This window comes from Echinops telfairi, unplaced genomic scaffold (genome assembly GCF_000313985.2).
Source record: "Echinops telfairi isolate 266 unplaced genomic scaffold, ASM31398v2 ScPeMD7_23;HRSCAF=83, whole genome shotgun sequence".
In the NCBI taxonomy this organism is placed as follows: domain Eukaryota; kingdom Metazoa; phylum Chordata; class Mammalia; order Afrosoricida; family Tenrecidae; genus Echinops; species Echinops telfairi.
Window position 1 is genome coordinate 37,895,627 of NW_022103920.1, and position 20,957 is coordinate 37,916,583.

At 44.6% G+C, this 20,957-nt stretch overlaps 2 protein-coding genes across 2 annotated transcripts in view; one reads left to right on the forward strand and one right to left on the reverse strand.

Annotated features, from left to right (window-relative positions):
• Positions 1–9,317, forward strand: part of LAMB1 (laminin subunit beta 1) — a 182,265-nt gene extending 172,948 nt beyond the window's left edge. Inside the window, exons 27-33 of the mRNA XM_013004629.2 lie at positions 631–834; positions 1,472–1,616; positions 3,325–3,532; positions 3,734–3,875; positions 6,531–6,707; positions 8,753–8,912; positions 9,012–9,317. Of these exons, the coding sequence (XP_012860083.1) occupies positions 631–834; positions 1,472–1,616; positions 3,325–3,532; positions 3,734–3,875; positions 6,531–6,707; positions 8,753–8,912; positions 9,012–9,148 (1,173 nt within the window). The 3' untranslated portion in view covers positions 9,149–9,317. The remainder of the gene's footprint in view (positions 1–630; positions 835–1,471; positions 1,617–3,324; positions 3,533–3,733; positions 3,876–6,530; positions 6,708–8,752; positions 8,913–9,011) is intronic.
• A 2,349-nt stretch (positions 9,318–11,666) lies between these two features.
• The window catches only part of DLD (dihydrolipoamide dehydrogenase), a 27,271-nt gene continuing 17,980 nt past the window's right edge, over positions 11,667–20,957 (reverse strand). Inside the window, exons 9-14 of the mRNA XM_004702587.4 lie at positions 16,104–16,294; positions 14,934–15,104; positions 14,426–14,615; positions 13,682–13,819; positions 12,618–12,707; positions 11,667–12,528 (exon numbers count right to left, since the gene is read on the reverse strand). Of these exons, the coding sequence (XP_004702644.1) occupies positions 12,463–12,528; positions 12,618–12,707; positions 13,682–13,819; positions 14,426–14,615; positions 14,934–15,104; positions 16,104–16,294 (846 nt within the window). The 3' untranslated portion in view covers positions 11,667–12,462. The remainder of the gene's footprint in view (positions 12,529–12,617; positions 12,708–13,681; positions 13,820–14,425; positions 14,616–14,933; positions 15,105–16,103; positions 16,295–20,957) is intronic.

A 20,957-nucleotide genomic window follows, 5' to 3' on the forward strand; every position in this document is an offset into this window, starting at 1 on the left:
GCTTTCTTCACCACATTTGCCTATTCACCCGCTTTGTCTTCAGCGGTTGTGTCGGGAAGGTGAGCATCATAGAATGCCAATTTAACAGAAGAAAGTATTCTTGTGTTGAGGGAGTACTTGAGTGGAGGGCCTTCATACTTCTACATCTCACCTTGCCTGGTTTATGTGGTGGGGACGGTAGGGGGGGATCCCATCTCCCTAAACAGATGGGAGACTATAAAGCCAGTCGATCACTGAGCTCTTATATCCCGGGTCATCAGAGCAGTAGCATGGCCCTGGACCCATGGGAGATTTCAGGGCAACCCCCACCCCTTCAGTCCACCTGGTGAACAGAAGGGGAGACATGCTTTCAGCTCTCGCATGGGCAGAATTCAGCTTGAGAGTGCAGGTAACGTCTGCATCCTGGGCAGAGCCCGTCTGGTCTGCTACTCAGATTCATCAGGGTCAAAAATGACAGTAAACGTTTCTTGGCATTAACAGGTTAAGTGATGCCTGAGCTCTGCCCTTGCTTCGCTCCGTCCTTCCGCTGAGGACCACCCATATGCTGTCTGAGGCCACCCAGGCCGACAGCTGTTCACTGCAGCACACGCATGCCCTGAGCCCTTGTTTGTGCCTAACCTTGTGTTACAGACCTGTGGAACGCCTCCAGGGGCCTCCTGCTCCGAGACGGAATGCGGCGGCCCCAACTGCAGGACCGATGAAGGAGAGAGAAAGTGTGGGGGGCCTGGCTGTGGAGGTCTGGTCACTGTGGCGCACAACGCCTGGCAGAAGGCCATGGACTTTGACCGAGATGTCCTGAGTGCCCTGGCTGAGGTGGAGCAGCTCTCCAAAATGGTAATTCAGCCCCTGTCGTTGCTTGCTTGCTTCCAGTTGTGGACTGGAGCATCCGAAAGGGATCAGCCAACTCAGTGCTGCGAATTCCACAGTGAAGTATGAAAGTCTGTGTTTATGAGGTCAAGGGAAGGAGAGATGGGGACGTTTTAGTCACAGAGAGTTTAAAAGAATTTGCTCTGCTCTTAACTCCTAGTGGGGAATATCATGTGCTTTACAGCAACAAGCCTAAATCTCACACTAGCGACTTTGATATAATTGTGCTACTTGCCGTGAGTCCAGCCAGCTATACCTACCTTCAACCTGCACCAAGCAGTTGAGCATTTATTCTTCTAAAGTGACCCTCACCTGAAGTATTGATGTTGGTGACACTGAGCCAGACTGGGGAGTGCTGTTTAGGTCATGAAATGTTTGTGAGAAGTTTGACAAACTGAAAGAAACCTTGAGATTCTACGTGCTAGGCCTCTCCATATAGAAATACTGGATACTTCTAGCCTGTAAATAACCTTTGGCTGAAGGTGAGAAGTGTTTCCAGAAGCGCATGATTCCAATGGCGTGCTAGTTTTTCAGCCTCATTTTCTGGGCCATTGCTTCGGTGAGGGAGGACCTGTCCCAAGAGTAATACGTTCCTCCTGTTTAGGTCTCTGAAGCCAAACTGCGAGCCGACGAAGCCAAGCAGAATGCGCAGGAGGTTCTGCAGAAAACCAACGCCACCAAGGAGAAGGTGGACCAGAGCAACGAAGACCTGAGAAGCCTCATCAAGCAAATCAGGGACTTCCTGACCCGTGAGCAGCTTTCCCTTGTCCCTTTCCTCCTGCACACGGGTTTCCACCTTGGCACATGAGACGGTTTTTAGCATATGTGGTTTTCTGTTTGCAAGACCAGGGCTCAAGCCAGCATTTTGGATAAAATCCATTTCTGGCAGGGATAAGGTCACATCTCCAAAGAAGAAAAATCCCCATGATAAAGAGTGTGTCCACCTCTTCAAAAAGCTTATGGACTTATAGACAAATGACCGTCTCCAGTGGTATACAGTTACTACCTTACGGGGGCGGGATACTCAAGTAACAAATCAACAAGCGCAACATTCACTGTGAGAACGGAATTTGGAATTGGTATCAGATTACATAGGAGTTTCATCCCAAGGAACTGGTATGTTTTACTTTGGCATCACTTTGTAACCCTGTTTCCACACACTGTGCCTTTGGTTGACAGCATTGGTGGCATGGTGGGTGACATGTCAGCAGTTCGAAACTCTCAGCCGCTCCATGAGAGAAAGAAGAGGCCTTTTACTCCCATAAAAACTCAGTCTTGAACTCCTGCAGGGCAGTTCTGCCTGGCAGCAGTGAGTGAAAGCGATACCTGTGGTTAAACAGATAGGGTACCTAATTACCCTATGAAGAAGTGTGGGGGTGGGGGGTGATCTATAGATTTTGTAATCCAGCTCATCACTACTGCTGATCAGAGTTTGAGAGATATCAGTAAGGAAGGTTTCGGCTACAAGTTATAGAAAACCTTCCAATGAAATTCAGTTCACATCAGAAAAGATGTTTATTATCTCACAAAATAAGCAGTCAGGTCACAGAATCGCTCCATGGTTCAGGGACCCATGTACCACTGCCTGTCGTCTTTGTTCACAGGCTCCTGGTAACATGACTTCATCTAAGAAGTACAATACCCCATGAAAGAGGCCACCTATTCCTTTGCTCTGTTTTGAAAGAGAGGGAAACCTTCCCAGAAGCCTTCAGTCCATCTCATAAACCTCATTGGTCAGAAGTGAGTCACATGTCCGGGCTTAGATGTCACTGGCAAATTACGATTGAACTCTTGAGATAAGTCACTTTATCATAGAGAAGTGGATCCCTAAAGCAAAATCAGGATTCTGTGAACCAGGAGCAGAGAGATGGCTAATAAGTCAGGGGCCAGCGGAAGCCATCATCCACTCCCGTCTTTTCCTGGTGGTAAGGGTTTACCGCTGTTGTTTTTCAGAAAAGGGAGAAATGGGTGACCTCTTTCCATGTTTCACATTTGCCATTTGAAACCCCTTGGCTTTGGCTTCTCTGCGTTCTGGATCTCATCCCTCTTTCTGTACTTTGCTGCAGAAGGTCATTGAGGATTATCGACTCCGTGGCTGCGTTTACCATCGTGTTGTAGCTATTCCTCTAGCCTCAATGAGAAGTTGTCATTGCCTTTTCAGATAAAACTTCAACCCCGGTCTGTCTGGTTTCCCAGTCTAAACCACACAATGCGCTGCTCACTGTTTGTCCATCCAAAAAATGTCCCTCTTTCAGATGAAACCCCGTCAGTTCCTTCATCCTCCCTGAGTCACTACCCCAGCCTGCCAGACCTGGGGGGGGCGGGGGGGGGGGGGGAGTACCCTTCGACTGCGTCCGGCTCAGGTGACAGCTCAGCCGGGAGTGCCTCTCGCTGCAGCTGTTGTGAAGGTGCTCCCAGCAGCAGATGGATGTGAGTGCACATCTTTGCTTTCCACAGAGGAGGGCGCGGATTTGGACAGCATCGAGGCCGTGGCTAACGAGGTGCTGAAGATGGAAATGCCGAGTACCCCGCAGCAGTTACAGAACCTGACAGAGGACATCCGAGAGCGAGTGGAAAGCCTCTCCCAGGTTGAGGTCATCTTGCAGCAGAGTGCTGCTGATGTTGCCCGAGCCGAGATGCTGTTAGAAGAAGCCAAAAGAGCCAGGTACCCGAAGCCCGTGATGGCACTTGGGTGGCTGGTGTTTTTTTCAGTCCACAGCTTGGCGTATTGTGTACTTTTAAGAGTGACCCCTGTGATTTGCCCTGGCTCCTTCTTGGAAGACTCTTCTCTAAGAGAAATGGTCTGCAGGGTCTACGAGGAAGTGCTTTCTCACATTCTCATTTCTTTCCTGGCTCTTTTACTCAGCAAAAGCGCCACAGATGTCAAAGTCACTGCCGACATGGTGAGGGAGGCCCTGGAAGAAGCCGAGAAGGCCCAGGTGGCCGCCGAGAAGGCAATTAAACAAGCAGATGAAGACATCCAAGGAACACAGAACCTACTGACGTCGGTGAGCGGTCCTTTTTCTTTTAAAGTCATTTTATGGGGGCTCATACAACTCATCACAATCCATACATACATCAGTTGTATAAAGCACATTTGTACATTTCTTACCCTCATTCTAATTATTTTATTGAGGGCTCATATAATTCTTATCACAGTCCATACATATATCGAGTCAAGCACATATGTACACCTGTTGGCCTCATCAATCTCACATTTGCCCTCTACTTTAGTCCTCAATATCATTTGCTCATTTCCCCCCTCCCGCCTGAACCCTTCATAATTCATAAATTACTATAGTTTTGTCATGAGCTGTCCTTTTTCATAGGAGAGCACCCACACACAACGTTCATTCGAGAAGGGGCTTTTCCCAGTTCACCCACAAACAAAATGCTTTTCAATGGAGTATTGAAGGGTTCCTGATTGCAACAGAACTGGCCTATCCATCAGGACACACACTACACCTGAGTAGAGATAAGGAAAACATACATTCTGAAAACACTACAACTTTAAGCCCACTTTTATTTCCTCCCCCACACAAAGCCGATGAACATTGACTGCTGTTCTTCCAGAACATGGCACGTGACCCGGAACTAGCATGAAGTACAGTCACACTCTTAGATAGCAGAGCGTACAATCGACGGAGCCACATGAACGTTTTGGCTTCCCTGTGCATACACAAGTCTTGTTTACATGGCTCCACTGTAGCTTATCGCAGTCCTGGTGGTGCTGTTAGGTCAGCGTTGGCAGTTCAAATCCTCCAGCAGCTCCTGAGGAGGATGGGGCCGTCTGGTCCTGGAGTTTAGCCCCAGAAACCCTAAAAGAGGGTAGAGGTGAGTTGCAGTCCACTCGATGGCAGTGGGTATACTCGATTCAGTGTGCGCTAGTCCTATGTGACGCAGAGACATGAAGTGGAACGCACGCTGCCGGAAAACCACACAATACTTTGTTCAGTGCAGGGGTGCTACAAACCTTACGCAACAAAACGAAACTCTGTATTGCAGAGCCCAGTGAATCTAAATGCATTACAACAAGGTAGCCAGAGTGGAATTGCTCTCAAAAGGTCAGAAACAAGCAACCTACAGGGAAGGCCAGCACCTCAGGTTGTAAGCCGCTCACTCGCCAGAACTTTAAAGTGAATTCAGGTCAAGTGCCCACTTTATTTGGATGGCTTCCTCCTACCAGAACCTACATTGATAGCATGTTGCACACTCTCTGGACAGGCCAGCTAGTAGACACTCTGAACTCAGCTCATCTAGGAAGAGTGTGGGTGGTGACGTTTAGCAGCTCATCCAACCGTGCGTTCAGAGGACACTGAGATGGGATGCTCATGACACTGTGTGCCGTCTCCCTCCTCAGTGACCTCCTGGTTTACCTGCTACCAGATGGCTTCAGTTGCCCACTGATCCAACCTCTACCATCCTCTTTGCTCCCAGGGAAATGTATTGCCAACCACTGTAAATTGGAGGAGGCTTCAAAAGTTAATGGAAAAAAGAATGGCGATCTTTCAATTCCATTTTTCCATAAACTTTAATACCACTCACATAGGGCCCTTTCTTTAGTCTGTGCTCAGTATTAGAAACATAATCTTCCGCCAACAGCTGTCCGTTCTAACCAGTTGCTGTTAATGCTGTACTGAGCTGTGGGTATTTTGTTTGAACCCATCCACCGCTCCAAGGGAGAAAAGGTGGTCTCCTCCGCAGATTTAAGGGGCAGCTCTGTGCTGTCCTAGGGGGTTACTTTGCGTCAGATTCTACTTGACAGCAGTGGGTTATTTAATTGGGTGACTTTTTAGAAGATACGTTTTGAAAAGCAAAATCAGAAATAATGAGCTTGATGCTGCAAGTTAATATGGTAGAGTTTTCAGGGACCTGGGTGAGAACAAGAAGTATGTTTCTGTTACTAATTAGGAAATGCTAATGAAGGCTTATCAGAAACCTTTCACGTATTTAAAAGAAAAACTATAAACCTTATGTTTTTTATAGTTTATCCTGACCCATTCACATTTGACATGATTCTGGTTACTGCTGTAGGCAGGCCCACCTCTGGAGAGTCCATTTCAAATAAGTTCCTTCTGCCCACTTGCTTTGGCCGACGTGTACGACTCTAGTTCTACGAGAACGAGGTGTCCGGTTTGAGTTGTTCTGTTTTGCACCATTGGCTGCATGTTTTTGCCTGTGACTACAGGCCACACCACAACTTTTCAGCCTTTTCAGGGCATTCCTGGTTTCCAGGTCTTCGGCAATTAGCTGGAAACACTCAAACGAACTTTTCAGGTCGTGTCTGAGGCGCTATAACCTCCCTGCAGGAGTTTCACATTTAGAGTTGAACAGAAAAACTAAAACAACGTTGGCGAGTTATAAATCCTCTCCTCCCGCCCACACGAATTTGAAAACTGGCATGGGAATCCCTCTTCTCACATCTGCTTTTACTTGAGAAGGCTCCCCAGCCAGAACTTGCAGGTGGCCATAAAGTGCTTTCTCAACCCACTGAGCCTGCCTGAGGGTGGCTCTTGCTGTTGGCAAGTAAAATTGTTCAGGAATTTCAGCCTAGATCATCAGAATTGGCAAGGGAATGGGTGCGAGACGTTACAGTTTAAAGTTAGGCACTTTTTCCTGTGAACGTTCACTAAAATTGCACTTTCATTTTATTTTCCTGTTAGATTGAGTCTGAAACGGCAGCTTCTGAGGAAACCTTGCACAATGCGTCCCAGCGCATCAGCGAGCTGGAGAGGAACGTGGAGGAACTTAAGCGGAAGGCTGCTCAGAACTCGGGGGAGGCTGACTATATTGAAAAAGTCGTATATAGTGTGAAGCAAAGTGCAGATGACGTTAAGAAGGTAAGTAGAACTCTAACTTTAGCTGCTTCTCTCCTGGATCAATATAGTCTCCTCAGAAACAGATCAGAGGGCCTGTTTGAAATAAGAGTCTACCATGACCTCAGACCCATCCCTCAATCCCAAACTTACAGGAGGGTTTAGAAGAAATGAATTACTTGAACTTCTAGGTAGAAGTCTTAAGCCTATTGAGATTGTACTTCTGTACTACACACCAACTGAAAGACCTTTATGGCTTCTAGTAGCTACTGCTGAACTTCTAAGGCAGGACAGAAAAGGGGGAAGAGTTTACTGCAGGAAACCAGAGCCACCACCCCAGCTCATTTGTAATTACCACCAGCACCCCACTTCTCTGTGGAAGACAAGATACTGTGCAGAGAATGGCTGCGCCAACAAGAAGTATGTATGTCTTAAACACATTCCATTTCTTACTTTGTATGGACGCATGCCCTTTTTAAATTTGGAGATAATGGGTAAAAATGTAAACCAAAACTCCAGTACTGAAAAAAGATATTACTCTGAAGATCACCTTTTCATGTGGCCAGAAGGGTCAGCATCTATGTAAGTGCCAAGATAGCTAGTCCTGGAAATGGAACCAGCAGAGCGTTAGTTAACACCTTAGAGAAAGTGTGACTAACGTCACTGAACAGCTGGTATGGAAATGGTCAAGTTAGAGCCTGAGTTGCTGTGACTGAAAACAAATTGGGGTGTTTAAACAGACTAAATTTCTGGTGATCATTTCATACCATTCGAGTTTTCCTGGAAGTTACTGTAACTTTCAGGTATCACGTAAGGAAAACATTCAGACACCCGCACAGCAGACCTTTCTTCCCCTCGTTTGTTGTTAGTTTCCTGCAGTTCTGAGGTCATAATCCTCCCAGTGGTCTGCTGAGCCTTGCCAGGAGTAGGCCTCCCAGTTCACACCACCACAAGGAACAAACATTTCCACACGCGCAGCTGTTGTTTGAACAGTGTTTCTCCAAAGAATCATTTACCACCACCTCTCCAATTCCACACCCAACTTCTCCAGCCTCACCCACCTTTTTGAATATCCTACCATCTTGGCCTCCCTTCCCACATCTTTTTCACTCTGATACTAATTTAGGACATGTGAAATCTTGATAATCCAGTTACATCCAGGCAGTCCTCCTTCCATTTCTCCAAAGGAGCCTTCTTTAATGTCTGTAAATGTTTGGATCTCAGCAGATCTATTCGACAAAAAAAATGCACTGTAGTTGAGAGCTGAGCTTTGAGTCTGGTTCTCCCGGGGTCAGTCATGCTGGTGAAGTGAACCTGCAATGGGTGAGTTTGTGAAGGTGGGTGTCCCAGAAACGGGATTATGCCGTCACCCACACGCACCACTGCTGTCATCTCCCTGTTGGGAAAACAAGGGCAGCATGCACACGGCACGGCAACCAGCTCCCCTGACTGGCCAGCGTTCACAGCGGCTTTCAGCTTATAGATGGCGTCATCTGTGCCGCTTTGAACATGCTGCTCGCCAGGCTCACAGCAGAAAACCCAGCCTCCCAAAGGTCTCACTGTGCCACTCCTGCTGTAGGGATTCAAGAATACATTCTGGTTACCATTCCACATCACCTAAATTTTTTTAAAAGTCTGGGTCTGTTCTAATTTTATTACATTTAAAGAGCCCTGGTGGCACTCTGGGCAGGGCACTGGTTAGTAGTTCAAACACACCAGCCACTCTGCTGGAGAAACCTGAAGCCGTCTGCTGTAAGTTCGGACTGACGGGACAGCAACCTTGTCGAACCGTCCCTTTAAGTTTCTGACACGACTTAAAATCTTTATGGGAGGCTTATCTTTCTCCCACAGAGTACTCCAACACGTAACCTTCTCACTTTGTAGATAGTGCTAATCATAAAAGGGAGGCACTGCTCAGCTCTAGAGGTCAGTCCACTCCGTGATGAAGCCCGAGTACCCTTGGTGCCCCTTGGTCCCAGAGTACTTGGGGAGCACAACCATATGTATGTAACCACCCAAGCTTGCTGCTGTACATCTGCTTACATACTAACATCATCGTGGAATTGCAGAGCCTGGAAGGGGAACTCGATGAGAAGTATAAGAAAGTAGAAAATCTAATCGCCAAGAAGACCGAAGAGTCAGCCGATGCCCGGAGGAAAGCAGAAATGCTCCAAAGTGAAGCGAAAACCCTTCTGGCCCAAGCTAACAGCAAGCTGCAGCTGCTGAAAGGTAGGCCATGTTTGGTTAGCCTTCCAGTCAGAGGAGCGGTGGTCAATGTAGATAATTAACTGGATTTATATCTTCATTTTCTCTCTCCCCCATGCCCAGATTTAGAGAGAAAATATGAAGACAATCAAAAATATTTAGAAGACAAAGCTCAAGAATTAGTGAGACTGGAGGGGGAAGTCCGCTTGCTCCTCAAGGACATAAGCCAGAAAGTTGCTGTTTACAGCACCTGTTTGTAATGCGGGAGGAAGGGCTACAAGTTTAAGAAGCTGAGGTGACCAAAGTAACAAAATAATGCCTACATTTTTAAAACCCGACTTAATGCTCTTCAAAATAAACTCACTATTTAATGTTTTTAATTACCAGATTTTGTATGGAGTTCAATAAAGTACAGTGTTTTTGTATAAATAGCTAATCTGTATAATTCTTTAGTTCGTGTCTGTGAATCTCACAAAGAATGTTGTTTGCACTGCAGCGACAGATGTATAAAGTTGTGCTGCCTCCTGGGAGAGCCTACTTCCTGTTGTAGAATACAAGCAATTTCAGGATAACTGGGGATTTCTCTTACCAACCTAGAATGAGGCTTTCATGAAATAGGGCCAAGTTATGGACCTTGCCATGCCAGTTCAGCTGTTGTCAGAGTGCAGAATGATGCTATACTTTCTCAGCTTTTGTGCTTTAATTTAATTGGTTTCATTGTTAGCATCTATGGGTTTGACCAAAGCAATCCTATAATAACCATATACTTTATCCACAGGCTTAAAAGCTGGAATGCAATTAGTAAGCCTGTGCCAACCTGGTAGATGAGCTAGCTCTGGGTATCAGTGCAGTCCCTAAAATGGTTTTTCATACATTCTTCCTAAAGCGCGATGACTGTGTGCCATTTCACCACCCACACGCACAGCTGCACCTGAAGCTAGGCCTGCCTGGACTGAAGTTATACAAACCAACTATCACTTTTATTTAGGATAAGAATCCTAATAACTAGTGAAAACAGTTCTGCCTCAGCAGCTATTGAAGCAACTACTTTTCCTTAGCTGTATTTGACTCCCTATTCCTTACATTTGTAGCTGATGCTAACTCTCCCGTCCGTACCTGCAAAACAACTAAAGATCTCACCATTGGACAATCTAAGACTACTGAAAACCGGACCTAAGGCCACTATATATGAGCACTTAACAGTTACAAGCATGAGTAACTACTACCTACCACTGGGGTTCCAGTCCATGCACGCATGGGTGTAGTCCAACTAAACACCTACACCTCTCTGCCGTTAGTGGGTGACCACCAGCAAGGTTCCTCAGTAAACACTTGCCTTAGTTCCGTCAGGTGTCCTTGCAAAAAAAAAGATACTTAAGCCACGGCGGGGGGGAGGATTTTGAGGTCGGGACTAATGTCAAATGTTTTAAACAAAACTCATTTTCCTGAATCTCTGTAGCTTTGCAACAAGTTTATGAGAATACTGCTGCCTTTTAGTTTTCAGCTAGATCAGCATTTTTCAAACTGGGAGGTCAACTCAGGTTACAGCAGTTGTTTGAGAAACTCAGTCAAGGTTCCCTCTTTGAGATCCCCCAAAGGACACAGGACAATCACAGACTTACTGGGGAAAGTTTCTAAAAGACTGACCAAAAATAAGGAAAGTTGTGCCAGACAATGTTTTCCCATCACAGCAATGCATCTGCCATTCACGGTTGTCAGAGAAGTCCACTGGGAAACACCCCATCTACCCTACACGTCCCCAATCCTGCCACCTCGGTCTCTGTTCTTCAAACGTGTTCCTGTAAATTGAAAGCACTGACTCCTTCAGGGAAAGGTTAACTGGAAACACTGCCTTCATGAGTATATAGCTAGCTGAAGAATGTTGAAAAACAATCGCTTCACATTTTGATTTTTAGTAAAGGGTTCTATGATTTGTAATATTTTATATCTATCTCTAGGTGTGATTTCCTATGATCTTTCAGTATTACCCAGATTGTGAGCCCCAGTGAAGAGGGTTACGCATTACTAGGCCGCTAGCCGGAAAATGCAGTTTGTCACCAAGTACTCAGGGAAGAAAGACAAGACTTTCTACTCCTATAAAGAATTAGTCTCAGAAAGCCTGACAGCAGTTCTACTCTGCCTTTTACATACACACACACACACACACATGTGTGAATACATGGTTGCTAGGAGTAATCAGTTTAATGGCAGTGTCATTTTTAAAAGTTCATTCCTTTAAAAAAAAAAATCCCTGATCAGATGGGAGACATGTTTGAAATTTAAACAAGCATTTTACATAATGTTGGGGCTACTGGAAGACTTTTAAGAGGCAGAGTACTTAAAAGTAACAATGTAGCACTAGCAACACAACCCTCCTGTGCTAACAACTGTTAACTCTGAGTATGAGAGAAGAAAAACGATAAAGGTGCTAACAAGCTAATAGCAAGTAGTAGAAAGAAGTTGACCTTCAGAAGGCTGAGTGTCCCATTTTAACTCCCTTTTCCTTTGACGGGACTACGCAGCACAAGGACCACACTAAAACCCAACACTGCTGGACAAAGAGGAAAATGTGACTCACAGGCAATGCGATCAAACCCTGACAACAGCTACACATTTCCTTGCAGGTGGGTCTTGAAGGTATCAAGACAGCTTTAATGTGGCCCTACAATGTGAAAAGAGATATTGTTAGTTTATACATTCTGAATCACATCTGAGATCACAGGGGCAAGGGTATACGCTACGGGTAGTCATAGAAGAACTCAAAGGACCATCTTAGAATAACCAGTAAATGAGATTTATTCCCGTATCTTCACAGTCCCCGTGTAACATAGTTCAGTGCCCATTTGAGTTCTATAGGTAAACCCCATTAATACAGGTGATTCCACAATGATCCTTCAGACCTGCAGACCTCAATGGAACCCTTAAAATCTTTTATCTGCTGTGAGAATTCGGGGTTAAATAAATGAAAACATCGGGGAAAGGTGTTATTTACATCATCTCAGTTTACCGTATATACTTGTGTATACACCGAGTTTTTCAGCACATTTTTAATGCAGGTTTTGTGGTAAAATTAGGTGCCTTGGCTGATATTCGGGTCGGCTTATACTCGAGTATGTACGGTGTACATATTTTTGACTCGTTTTAATGGCTTGTTTCTGAAATGAAAACCAAGTTTAAAATAACTTGATCATCTTTCTTCAAGCACGGCGGTTCATATGCTGTACTCTAGTTCCATCGTGTAGGTTAACCCAACTCCAGCCATCAGAGGTACTGCTTTATATAAACTCACTGATGCGGACCCTTTCTTAGAAGCATGAAAACTTGGGTTGATGGATTTTCCAAGATGCTATTATAAGTGGCACTTTTCCTGTAACATGAATGCACTGAAACAAAATGTAAGTTTATTTAAATTATAGATGTGGGATTATTCCATCCTGTCCAACGCTTATTAAACATCCTCCAAAAGTTTCTTAATTCAGTCCTAGAAATTCTTGGAGCTGTGAGCATTTCCTGTTCAGAAATGTGACTTCTATAAAATCTCCCAGGACATTTCAGGGAAAACAGCACTGATCTTCTAAAAGTTGATCGGTTTTCCAAATGATGCAGCCAGGTTTGCTTCTCTGAAAGCTTCTGATAAGGTCTGCAAGGAAAGATGTGCACCATTAACAACAGTATCCATGAGTTAAGAAATCCGAGGAACTGTTAATTCTGTGTATTACTAATAATTACCGGATGTGCGTGGCACACTCTTGCTATATCTTCACAGGATGCTCCATATTCCAAAGCCAGGGCAGCTTCATTTACCATTTCTCCAGCACCCTTTAAGATAATATGCCAAGTCATTTCATCCCCTGGCAAAGACAACTATATGCTCATAGAATGCCTGATGGTTAAGAGAACAGGACACGCTCAACCGTAAGAGTTTCAGTTTGTTGCTCCAAATGCCTTTAAGAAAAGCTTACTTGGCCAACAATTAAGCTTTGAGAATAGATATCTGTGTACATGTGTGCACAGAGACAGGTTTATCTGTTGGCATATGTACATAGAGGTGTGTGCGCGCACATGCATGCTTATGTATTTGTACAATAAGCCACAAGCAGAATATAGTCCATGTACTTCTGAGAAATAACACCCTGTGAGAAGACTTCTGGATTCAAATGCTTTGGACCAAAGGTGGTCCTGTAAGATAAAGTAGTTAATAGGTACACTGTAGTTCATAAAAGTACACTAATAATTCCAATGTGGCGAGTCATTTCTGGGATTTTAAAAGGTAGCTGTCTACCATACAACTTTTTATCTCTCCTCACTTGGAGCAAAAGAGCAAAAGGGAAACCAGAGACTCAAAGGAGAGACTGGTCTACAGTCTGCCATGTCCACACCTAGGTTCCGGAGCTCCCGTGGCCTACTTCCCCCTTTCCAGAAAAATGACTCAGCACAGCGCTGGCAATTGGACACTTTTGTCCTACAGCCCAATATCCAAGATGAAGTATAGGTGTCTGCTTTTGCAGCCTCCCTGGACTGTTCCCACACACACACCACCCCCACACCACCCTACCCCCGACTGACATTGTGCACTTTGAGAAACACTGGTCTACATGAATCATATCTATCCTGAAATAAATGTCCAGCTGCCACTCACTGACCATTCTGATCATTTTTTAAAATTCTTAAATTCTCCAAACTAGAGAACTCCCTACAATGTAGACACCGGGTGCTGGTTTTAGGCTAACTTACTAAATAGCTATGCTTTTCAGGAATCCTAGTGGCAATTCTCTGGCTTTGTTAGGACTCACCGGCCCTAGAATATGTGCTCCCAAAACTCTGTCCGTTGATTTCTGCCCAAGAATCTTCACCATGCCATCTGTGTCGGCATTCGTCTTAGCTCTGCTGTTAGCAGCAAACGGGAATTTCCCGACCTTGTACTCGATGCCCTGTGACACAGAAAATGACAGCCCACATAAACGAGGGGACCAGTCACACCCACCGGTGAAGTCAACTACCATTTGTTCAGAAAATAAATCTCCAGATGACAATTCTTCTAAGACCACGTATAAGGAAAGACTACATGCTAATCAATTCAACTTTGGGGTATAAATGCAAATGTCTATCTGCTTAAATTTCAGTATCAAAAAAGTTCTACCATGATTAGTTTTTGTACCACACAGGCAATTCACTCTTAGATTTATTACAGATAAACTTAAGGAGTGAGTGATCTCCTTGACAATGTTAACAAAAGGGAAGACAGGGTATAAACCCTGGAGCATGTTCTGCCTCGTGTATTCTCAACAGCATTTTTACACAAATAATACATTCGAGGTTTGTCCACACCACACAGTCCCCTCACACTTTACTTTCTTATGTACACTCTGTGTGTTGTATGCAAGGGTGCCTTATTTGTGAACACGTGGTGTTTAAAACTACATAAACCAGTAATATTCTAGTTATTTAATGCAATAACAAAATGCCTTTGTGCTCAACCATCAGTGTCCATTAGCCCAATTTGCACAGTAATGTAAAGCCACCAAGTTCAGGATTACCTCCTCTTTCAACTGCTCCTCGGACTTGCCGACCCAAGCGACCTCAGGATGCGTGTAGATCACCGAGGGAACACAGTTGTAGTCGATGTGCACAGCACCCCCGGCCATGCCTTCAACGCAGATGATGCCTTCATCCTCTGCTTTGTGAGCCAGCATGGGACCAGCAACCACATCACCAATTGCATAAATACTACCACAGGAATCAAAACAGACACAATGAGTCAAAGTCTAAAATCTCAAGTACACTCATCTTCAATAATACTGTGGTTTTTTAAAAACTTTCTAGTGATTAGATCGCCAAAAATATATCAAATACAGTTCTTCAAAGATCTATGATTTTGTTCTAATCTTTCAACAGTGAGGAAATTCAAAATTATTCTTATTTTATACCTGAAGTTTATTATCCTTCTCCAAAGTCATGTTTCAATGTATGACAACAGTTTTATTTTAAAATAGTGATGTGTGAGATAAACTTTAAAATTACTGAAAATACAATTTTCCAACTTACTTTGGAATTTTAGTTTGGAATCTGGTATTCACTGGAATTCTCCCTCTGGGATCTAGTTCAATTCCAAGTTCTTCTAGTCCCAGATTCTGAGTAAAGGGTCGCCGGCCAATGCAAACCAAGAGTACATCACAAGTGATAACTTCAGCTTTACCGCCAGAAGCAGCTTCAATACTAGATAGTGAGTAGTGTTATCATTGTTAAACACAAATCTACACAAATGGCTTATTTTGAAATTTAAGACCAGAGATTGCTCAATGATGATATTTCTAACAAGGTTTATTTTATCACAAGCATAACAAGGATTAAAACAAAACAAAATAAAACAAAAGAAACTCTGTGTCATCAAGTCAATTCTGGCTCACTGAGACGCTGTGGGTCTCCGAGACGGTTTAACTGAGTAAAAGGTGCCTCCTCTTTTCTCCCTTGGTGCACTGGGTTAGGCACTGAATACACACACACCCCTACTAGAGGTCTAGCACTCAAACCCCACAATCTGCAGAGACTGTGACTGGATTAACTGTCCCTGCGGGGGGGAGCGGCAGGGAAGGCTGCGGTAAATGAGAGCCAAGGTGAATGCAAAACATAAGAAATGTCTCAATCGGACTGTGGTCGTGACTGGACAACTCTTCTTGATACGACTGAACTAATGAACTGTACAACGTGAATTATAAGCTAACAAACCTACTGGGGAAAAAAATCATAAAATAGGCCGTGAGCCCAATGGTGGAGAATATAGGTCATAAAAGTCAGCAAGATTCATATTCTACTCTTGGCTCTGCCGCTATTTAACTTCATGCAAGTTACTCACTATATCACGCAAATCTTTAAAATGTAGAGTTTTGGGCACGTAGTAAACTAATAGTATCAGGGATTTTCATAGAGTTATCTACAAAGATTTAATTAAACTTGATGGAAGTTCTAAAATTGCAAAATATATATTCTGAAAAGGTGTATTATAATATCAATTTAATGTTTCCATCAACTTTATAATGAACTTTAATGGAGCAATGCAACAAGCAATATTGAATTATATTAAGCATTAATGTAAACTTGAGTTTTTAAAAAAAAACTGTAATCTGCTAATGTGATTTTAACATTTGAGTGTTCTTACGAGAACCGAGAACCACACAGATAAGGATGATAAATAAAAAACAAATACAGCATACTTACGAAACATCAATTTTCCCATCTGACTTCTTGGTAGCACCAGTAACCTTTGTGTTCAATTTAAACTTAAATCCTTGTTTTTGAAGGATACGTTGAAAGTTCTTAGATATCTCCATGTCAATTCCAATTCCCCCAACATGACCCAGAAACTCAACTGCTGTCACATCTGCACCGAGCCTTTGCCAAACTGAGCCCTGCAGATAACCACCATCAATCAATCGATCTGTATTTCTTTAGCAACTCTTTAATAAATCATCTTCAATCATTTCCTATATTTTTTCTTTTGTTAGCATATTCCTATTACAAGCTCTGAAAGGTTTACAATGAACATTGTGGCAAACAAATATAATGGGGCTTTCAAAAAGCTCATGGGAAAATTGAAGAGAACTTTTCCCACACACTTTTGAAGCCCACTTGCATAACTCCACATTCCTGGAGCACCTACCATGTGCCGCAGGGCCCAGTGGGTACATGTTCATCAGTTGCTAATGGAAGGGCCGCAGTGTCTCCCCAGGAGAAACATGTGGCAGGCTGCTCCATAAAGGAAGGGCAGTCAGAATGAAAATAGAAATTAAAAAAAGAAATGTCAAGTTTCAATACTGTGGCCAAAAAGGGCCTCATTGTGAGCAACATTTGTGTAAAGACAAGGAGGAGTGAAGTGCCCGCCCTGGGGGAACAGAGAAGGCTCCAAGCAGAGGAGCACCCGAGCACGAGGGTCCTGAGGAGAAGGGCGTCCCTACTACTACCAGTTGCTGATACTTGTAAAATACTAAACAGACTTTGTAGTACGCTTGCTTTTGTAAACCAAAAGGCTTTACCCAGAAATTACATTGAAAGGCATTATGTACGCATCCACGGAAGCTGTGTCAAAAGTTAGCAAATTTGTTTAGTTTGGACACCACTCACAGGTGATCCTGACAGACTGGACTAATCAAATGGATGACAAAATGATGGATCTGGTATCTACAAGACGGAAGAATTTCGCAAAGCCAGGCAAAGGAGCCTCAATACCAAGAACACGCAGCAATCCGATGGTAGGAGCTCAGTCTTATGGCAGACAGAGCCACACGGAGATAAAGGCAAGGGAGAGAGACAGTGACAAGGTGTACTGATGACTCAGAGAACCTTAAATGCTGATGATATCAACAAGTGTTTATATGGCAGTAACAGTAGTAATAAGAGGTAGAAAAGCTGTGATCTTGTGGTACCTGTACACAGATCAAAGCAGTCGTTCACACATAATAATCTGGAAAGGATGTGTCGAGGTTGTATCCTTTTACCACATACATTTAACCTGAAAGCTAAGGAAATAACCTAGAAACTGGACCTTATGAAGAAAACTCAGCCTCAGGGCTAAAGGGAGGCTGCTCACTGATGATCCTCGAATACAGAAGACACCCCTTGCCTGCAGAAAGCCAAGTGGGCTAAAAGCACACACTGAAGACGACTGAAGACGGCAGTCTTCCGTATGGATTACACTTTGACACAAAAATGTTCACCACCGAGCCAGCAAAAAACAGCTCACAGTATGTGAACAAAAGACAGAGTTGCGAAGGATTTCTTTTTCCTTGGATCAACATTAGTGCCCATGGGTGGAAGCCGCAGTCGAGACATCAAATGCTGTACTGTACTGGGCAAATCTGTTGCACGAGACCTCTTTCAAATGCTAAAGAGCCAAGATGTCGCTTTGAAGACTATGGTGGTATGCCTGACCCAAGTGATGCTGTTTTCAATCATCTCATATGCATGAAATACGAAGACCTGAGAAGAACCGATGCACCTGGCCTGCGGTGCCGGTGAAGGAAGCGGAAAGCACTGTGGATGCCAGAACAAGAAGCCCGTCCGTGGTGAAGGAGCACAACCAGAGCTTGTCACAGAAGCAAGGATGCCCAGATTTCCTCTCACATACTGGGGCAAGCTCTCAAGAGGGCAAAGCCCCTGGAGAAGAAGAAGCTTGGTAAAGGATCCACAGAAACGAGGAGGATCTTCAACGAGCTGGAGTGAAACACTGTCGACACCAAGGGGCTGGAGCATAGCAACCACCGTGTGGATGGCGCAGGACAGAGCAGGGTTTCGTTTTGGTTTTACACAGGGTCATTAGGAGTGAGACCCGACTGGCCTGCAACAAGAACACACATGAGAGTACCAGGCACCACTGTGGTTAAGTAAGTTCCCTCAAGTCATGTATATTCATGAGACTCCATGTGACTGGTGAGGTTTTCTAGGCAGTAATTTCCATGAGACCGATTGTCAGGTATTTGCAAATGCCTACTCAGAACACAGACTGAGAGGCAGGCTGGAAATGAGACTGGCATGATAGCCAAGGTCAAGTCAAGCTGGATTTCAAGCAACAATTCAAAATCTGGACTCAACCCAAAAGTAGCAGTGAGTCACTGAAGGGCTGGCTGTAAGGAGAAAGAGCACACAATGAAATGTGTGTTTCAAAGAGACCACTCTGCCCAGGATGGGGAGAACAGATGAGGAAAAAGCCAGGGAGACTAGGACCAGGCCTGGGGCTGGTCGGAGGATCTGTGTAGTATGAATGAAAAGCAGGTTTATTCAATAGAGTAGAATCACATTAGAACTCAGAAAGTCATATGTAACCCCCAAACCTCTATCAGCCTCTACATGGATTGCACCAATCACGAATATGGGAAATATATAAAGAAAATCCGGTTTCATTTGTCTCAAGGACTTTAGATGTACTAATGGTGTGCCTGTGAGATGCACACAAAGGGATCCCTGTAGCTAATAAAAGCCCAGAAACAAGCGAGGATGTTAAAGGTGATATTGGGATGCAGGCATGTGTGCGGCCGAGGCTAACTGAGCGAGGTGGGGGTGGAGAGTACAGCCTGTGAGCAGACAGGAGGATCTGACAGGCGGGGAAAGGGGAACTTGCAGCGAGAAGGAAGGCCGTCCCAGAGCGGTGTCACACCAGCAGAGTCCGGTTTCAGAGAAGCTGGGGGGAAGTCCCAAAACCACGAAAATCAGCAATGCTGACGACGGCCAAATGAACCTGAAGAAAACAACCCACTGCATTTGGCAACACGTCCACTTGTGCCCCGCTACGAGTTCGGGAATCCATTAAGTGAGCAGAAGTTCGTGAAATAGTGTGGACAGCAATCCCAGGGTGTTTGGGGGTGAAGAAAAGGAGAGCAGGAAAAACGCCGGGCAGACAGACGGGGTTAAGAGAAGGCTTCTTTGTGTGCACATGGCTGTGTCTGTGCAGTGCTTGCGTCTGAACCTGTGTTCGTGGGTGGCAAAAAGCACACACATACAGGCATGTTTGAAGTAAATGAGAAAGTTGAAGTAAAAAAGGTTTTTTTTAATCTTTTTAATTAATCATTTTATTAGGGGCTCATACAACTCTTATCACAATCTATACGTACGTCAACTGTGTAAAGCATGTCTGTACATTCAGTGCCCTCATCATTCTTAAAACATTTGCTCTCCACCTAAGCCCCTGGCATTAGGTCCTTATTTTGAAGTAAAAAAGCTTGAAGACTAAAAAGTGCAAGAAATAAAAAGCCTATAAATCACAAACCCAAGGCTTTAAGATGGCAGGAGCTGATGTGTAATGAAGGGACAGGTAATAGGACTCCTTTAAAGAAAGCAGCATTTGCTCAGTAAAAGCAGGAAGACGAAAAGGCAGTGCGACAGCAGGTATGGGCTTTAATTCTGGGGCAATCCCTCATCAAGTTGAGGAAGCCATCATCGGATGGAGTCTCTTCTATGTGACGTTTAGGAGACAACACCAGCTGTGGGCAGGGGAGCAAGACAGGCAGCACCCGAGGTTTCAGAAGAGTGGTGGATGGAAAAACAGTCACTGCAGAGACCAGGAACGGGAGCCAGGAGACAACAGTGGGACTGCCAGCATTCCTGACCCAAGCACAGAGGCACCAACCACCTACAGGGTTGTGTGTGTTTCTCTCCAGGTGCAGTCAATAGCCTGGCTCCACCATTAAAAAGGAGATAGTTGGTTCTAAAGTTGATTGTGGTGGTGATTGAAAAACTCTTTTGAGCAGGAAACCAATGGAGAGATCTGAGGGGCCAGCCCCAATCTCAACTACGTGGACAACAACCCCCACTCGACCCCTGCAGAAGAATTCACTTCAGAGGACAGTACTGAAGCTACAGCTCAGGGAGAAGGACATTTCTGATCAGAGCACACAAGAGCAAATGAAGGGGGAGGAAGAGAGAATGGAGAACATCCTGGCACACCCAAGCCTTGAGGTCGAATTCCCTCTCAGAGCAGCCAAAGCAGAGAGGACCATAGGGCCAGCCCCACTACAAGACACAACGTCCCTCACTGACCCATAGCGCTTCGGAGGACAACACTGGAGACACAGTGCAGGAATTGTGCCTGATTTGACCCCACCACACTGAGACAAAACACTAAGGGTGTGCAACAGAATTAGCAAGGGGATCAGAGCAATGAGGTCCCCAGGGAATATCAAAAACAGACTGGGGTCAGGGTGTGGCACCCCATCAGACGAGAAAACACTCCTAAAGGTAAACAAACGGACCTCGACCTATTAGGTCTTTTCTTTTTTTGTCCTTGGTTTTTGTTGTTATTTACTTTTGTTGCTTTGTTTTGCTCTCGTTTTTTGTGATTATTACCTCTGCAGGGCTATCTAGATAAGATAGGCAGAATTAAAAAATCTGGAGAAAACAACGGGACGAGGGGATATGGGAGATGGGGAGGCAGGGTAAAGGAAGTGGGTATTAACAAACCCAGGGACAAGGGAACAACAAGTGATCCAAAAATCGATGGCGAGGAGGGTATAGGAGGCCTGGTAGGGCTTGATCAAGGGCAATGTAGCCGAGAGGAATTACTGAAACCCAAATGAAGGCTGA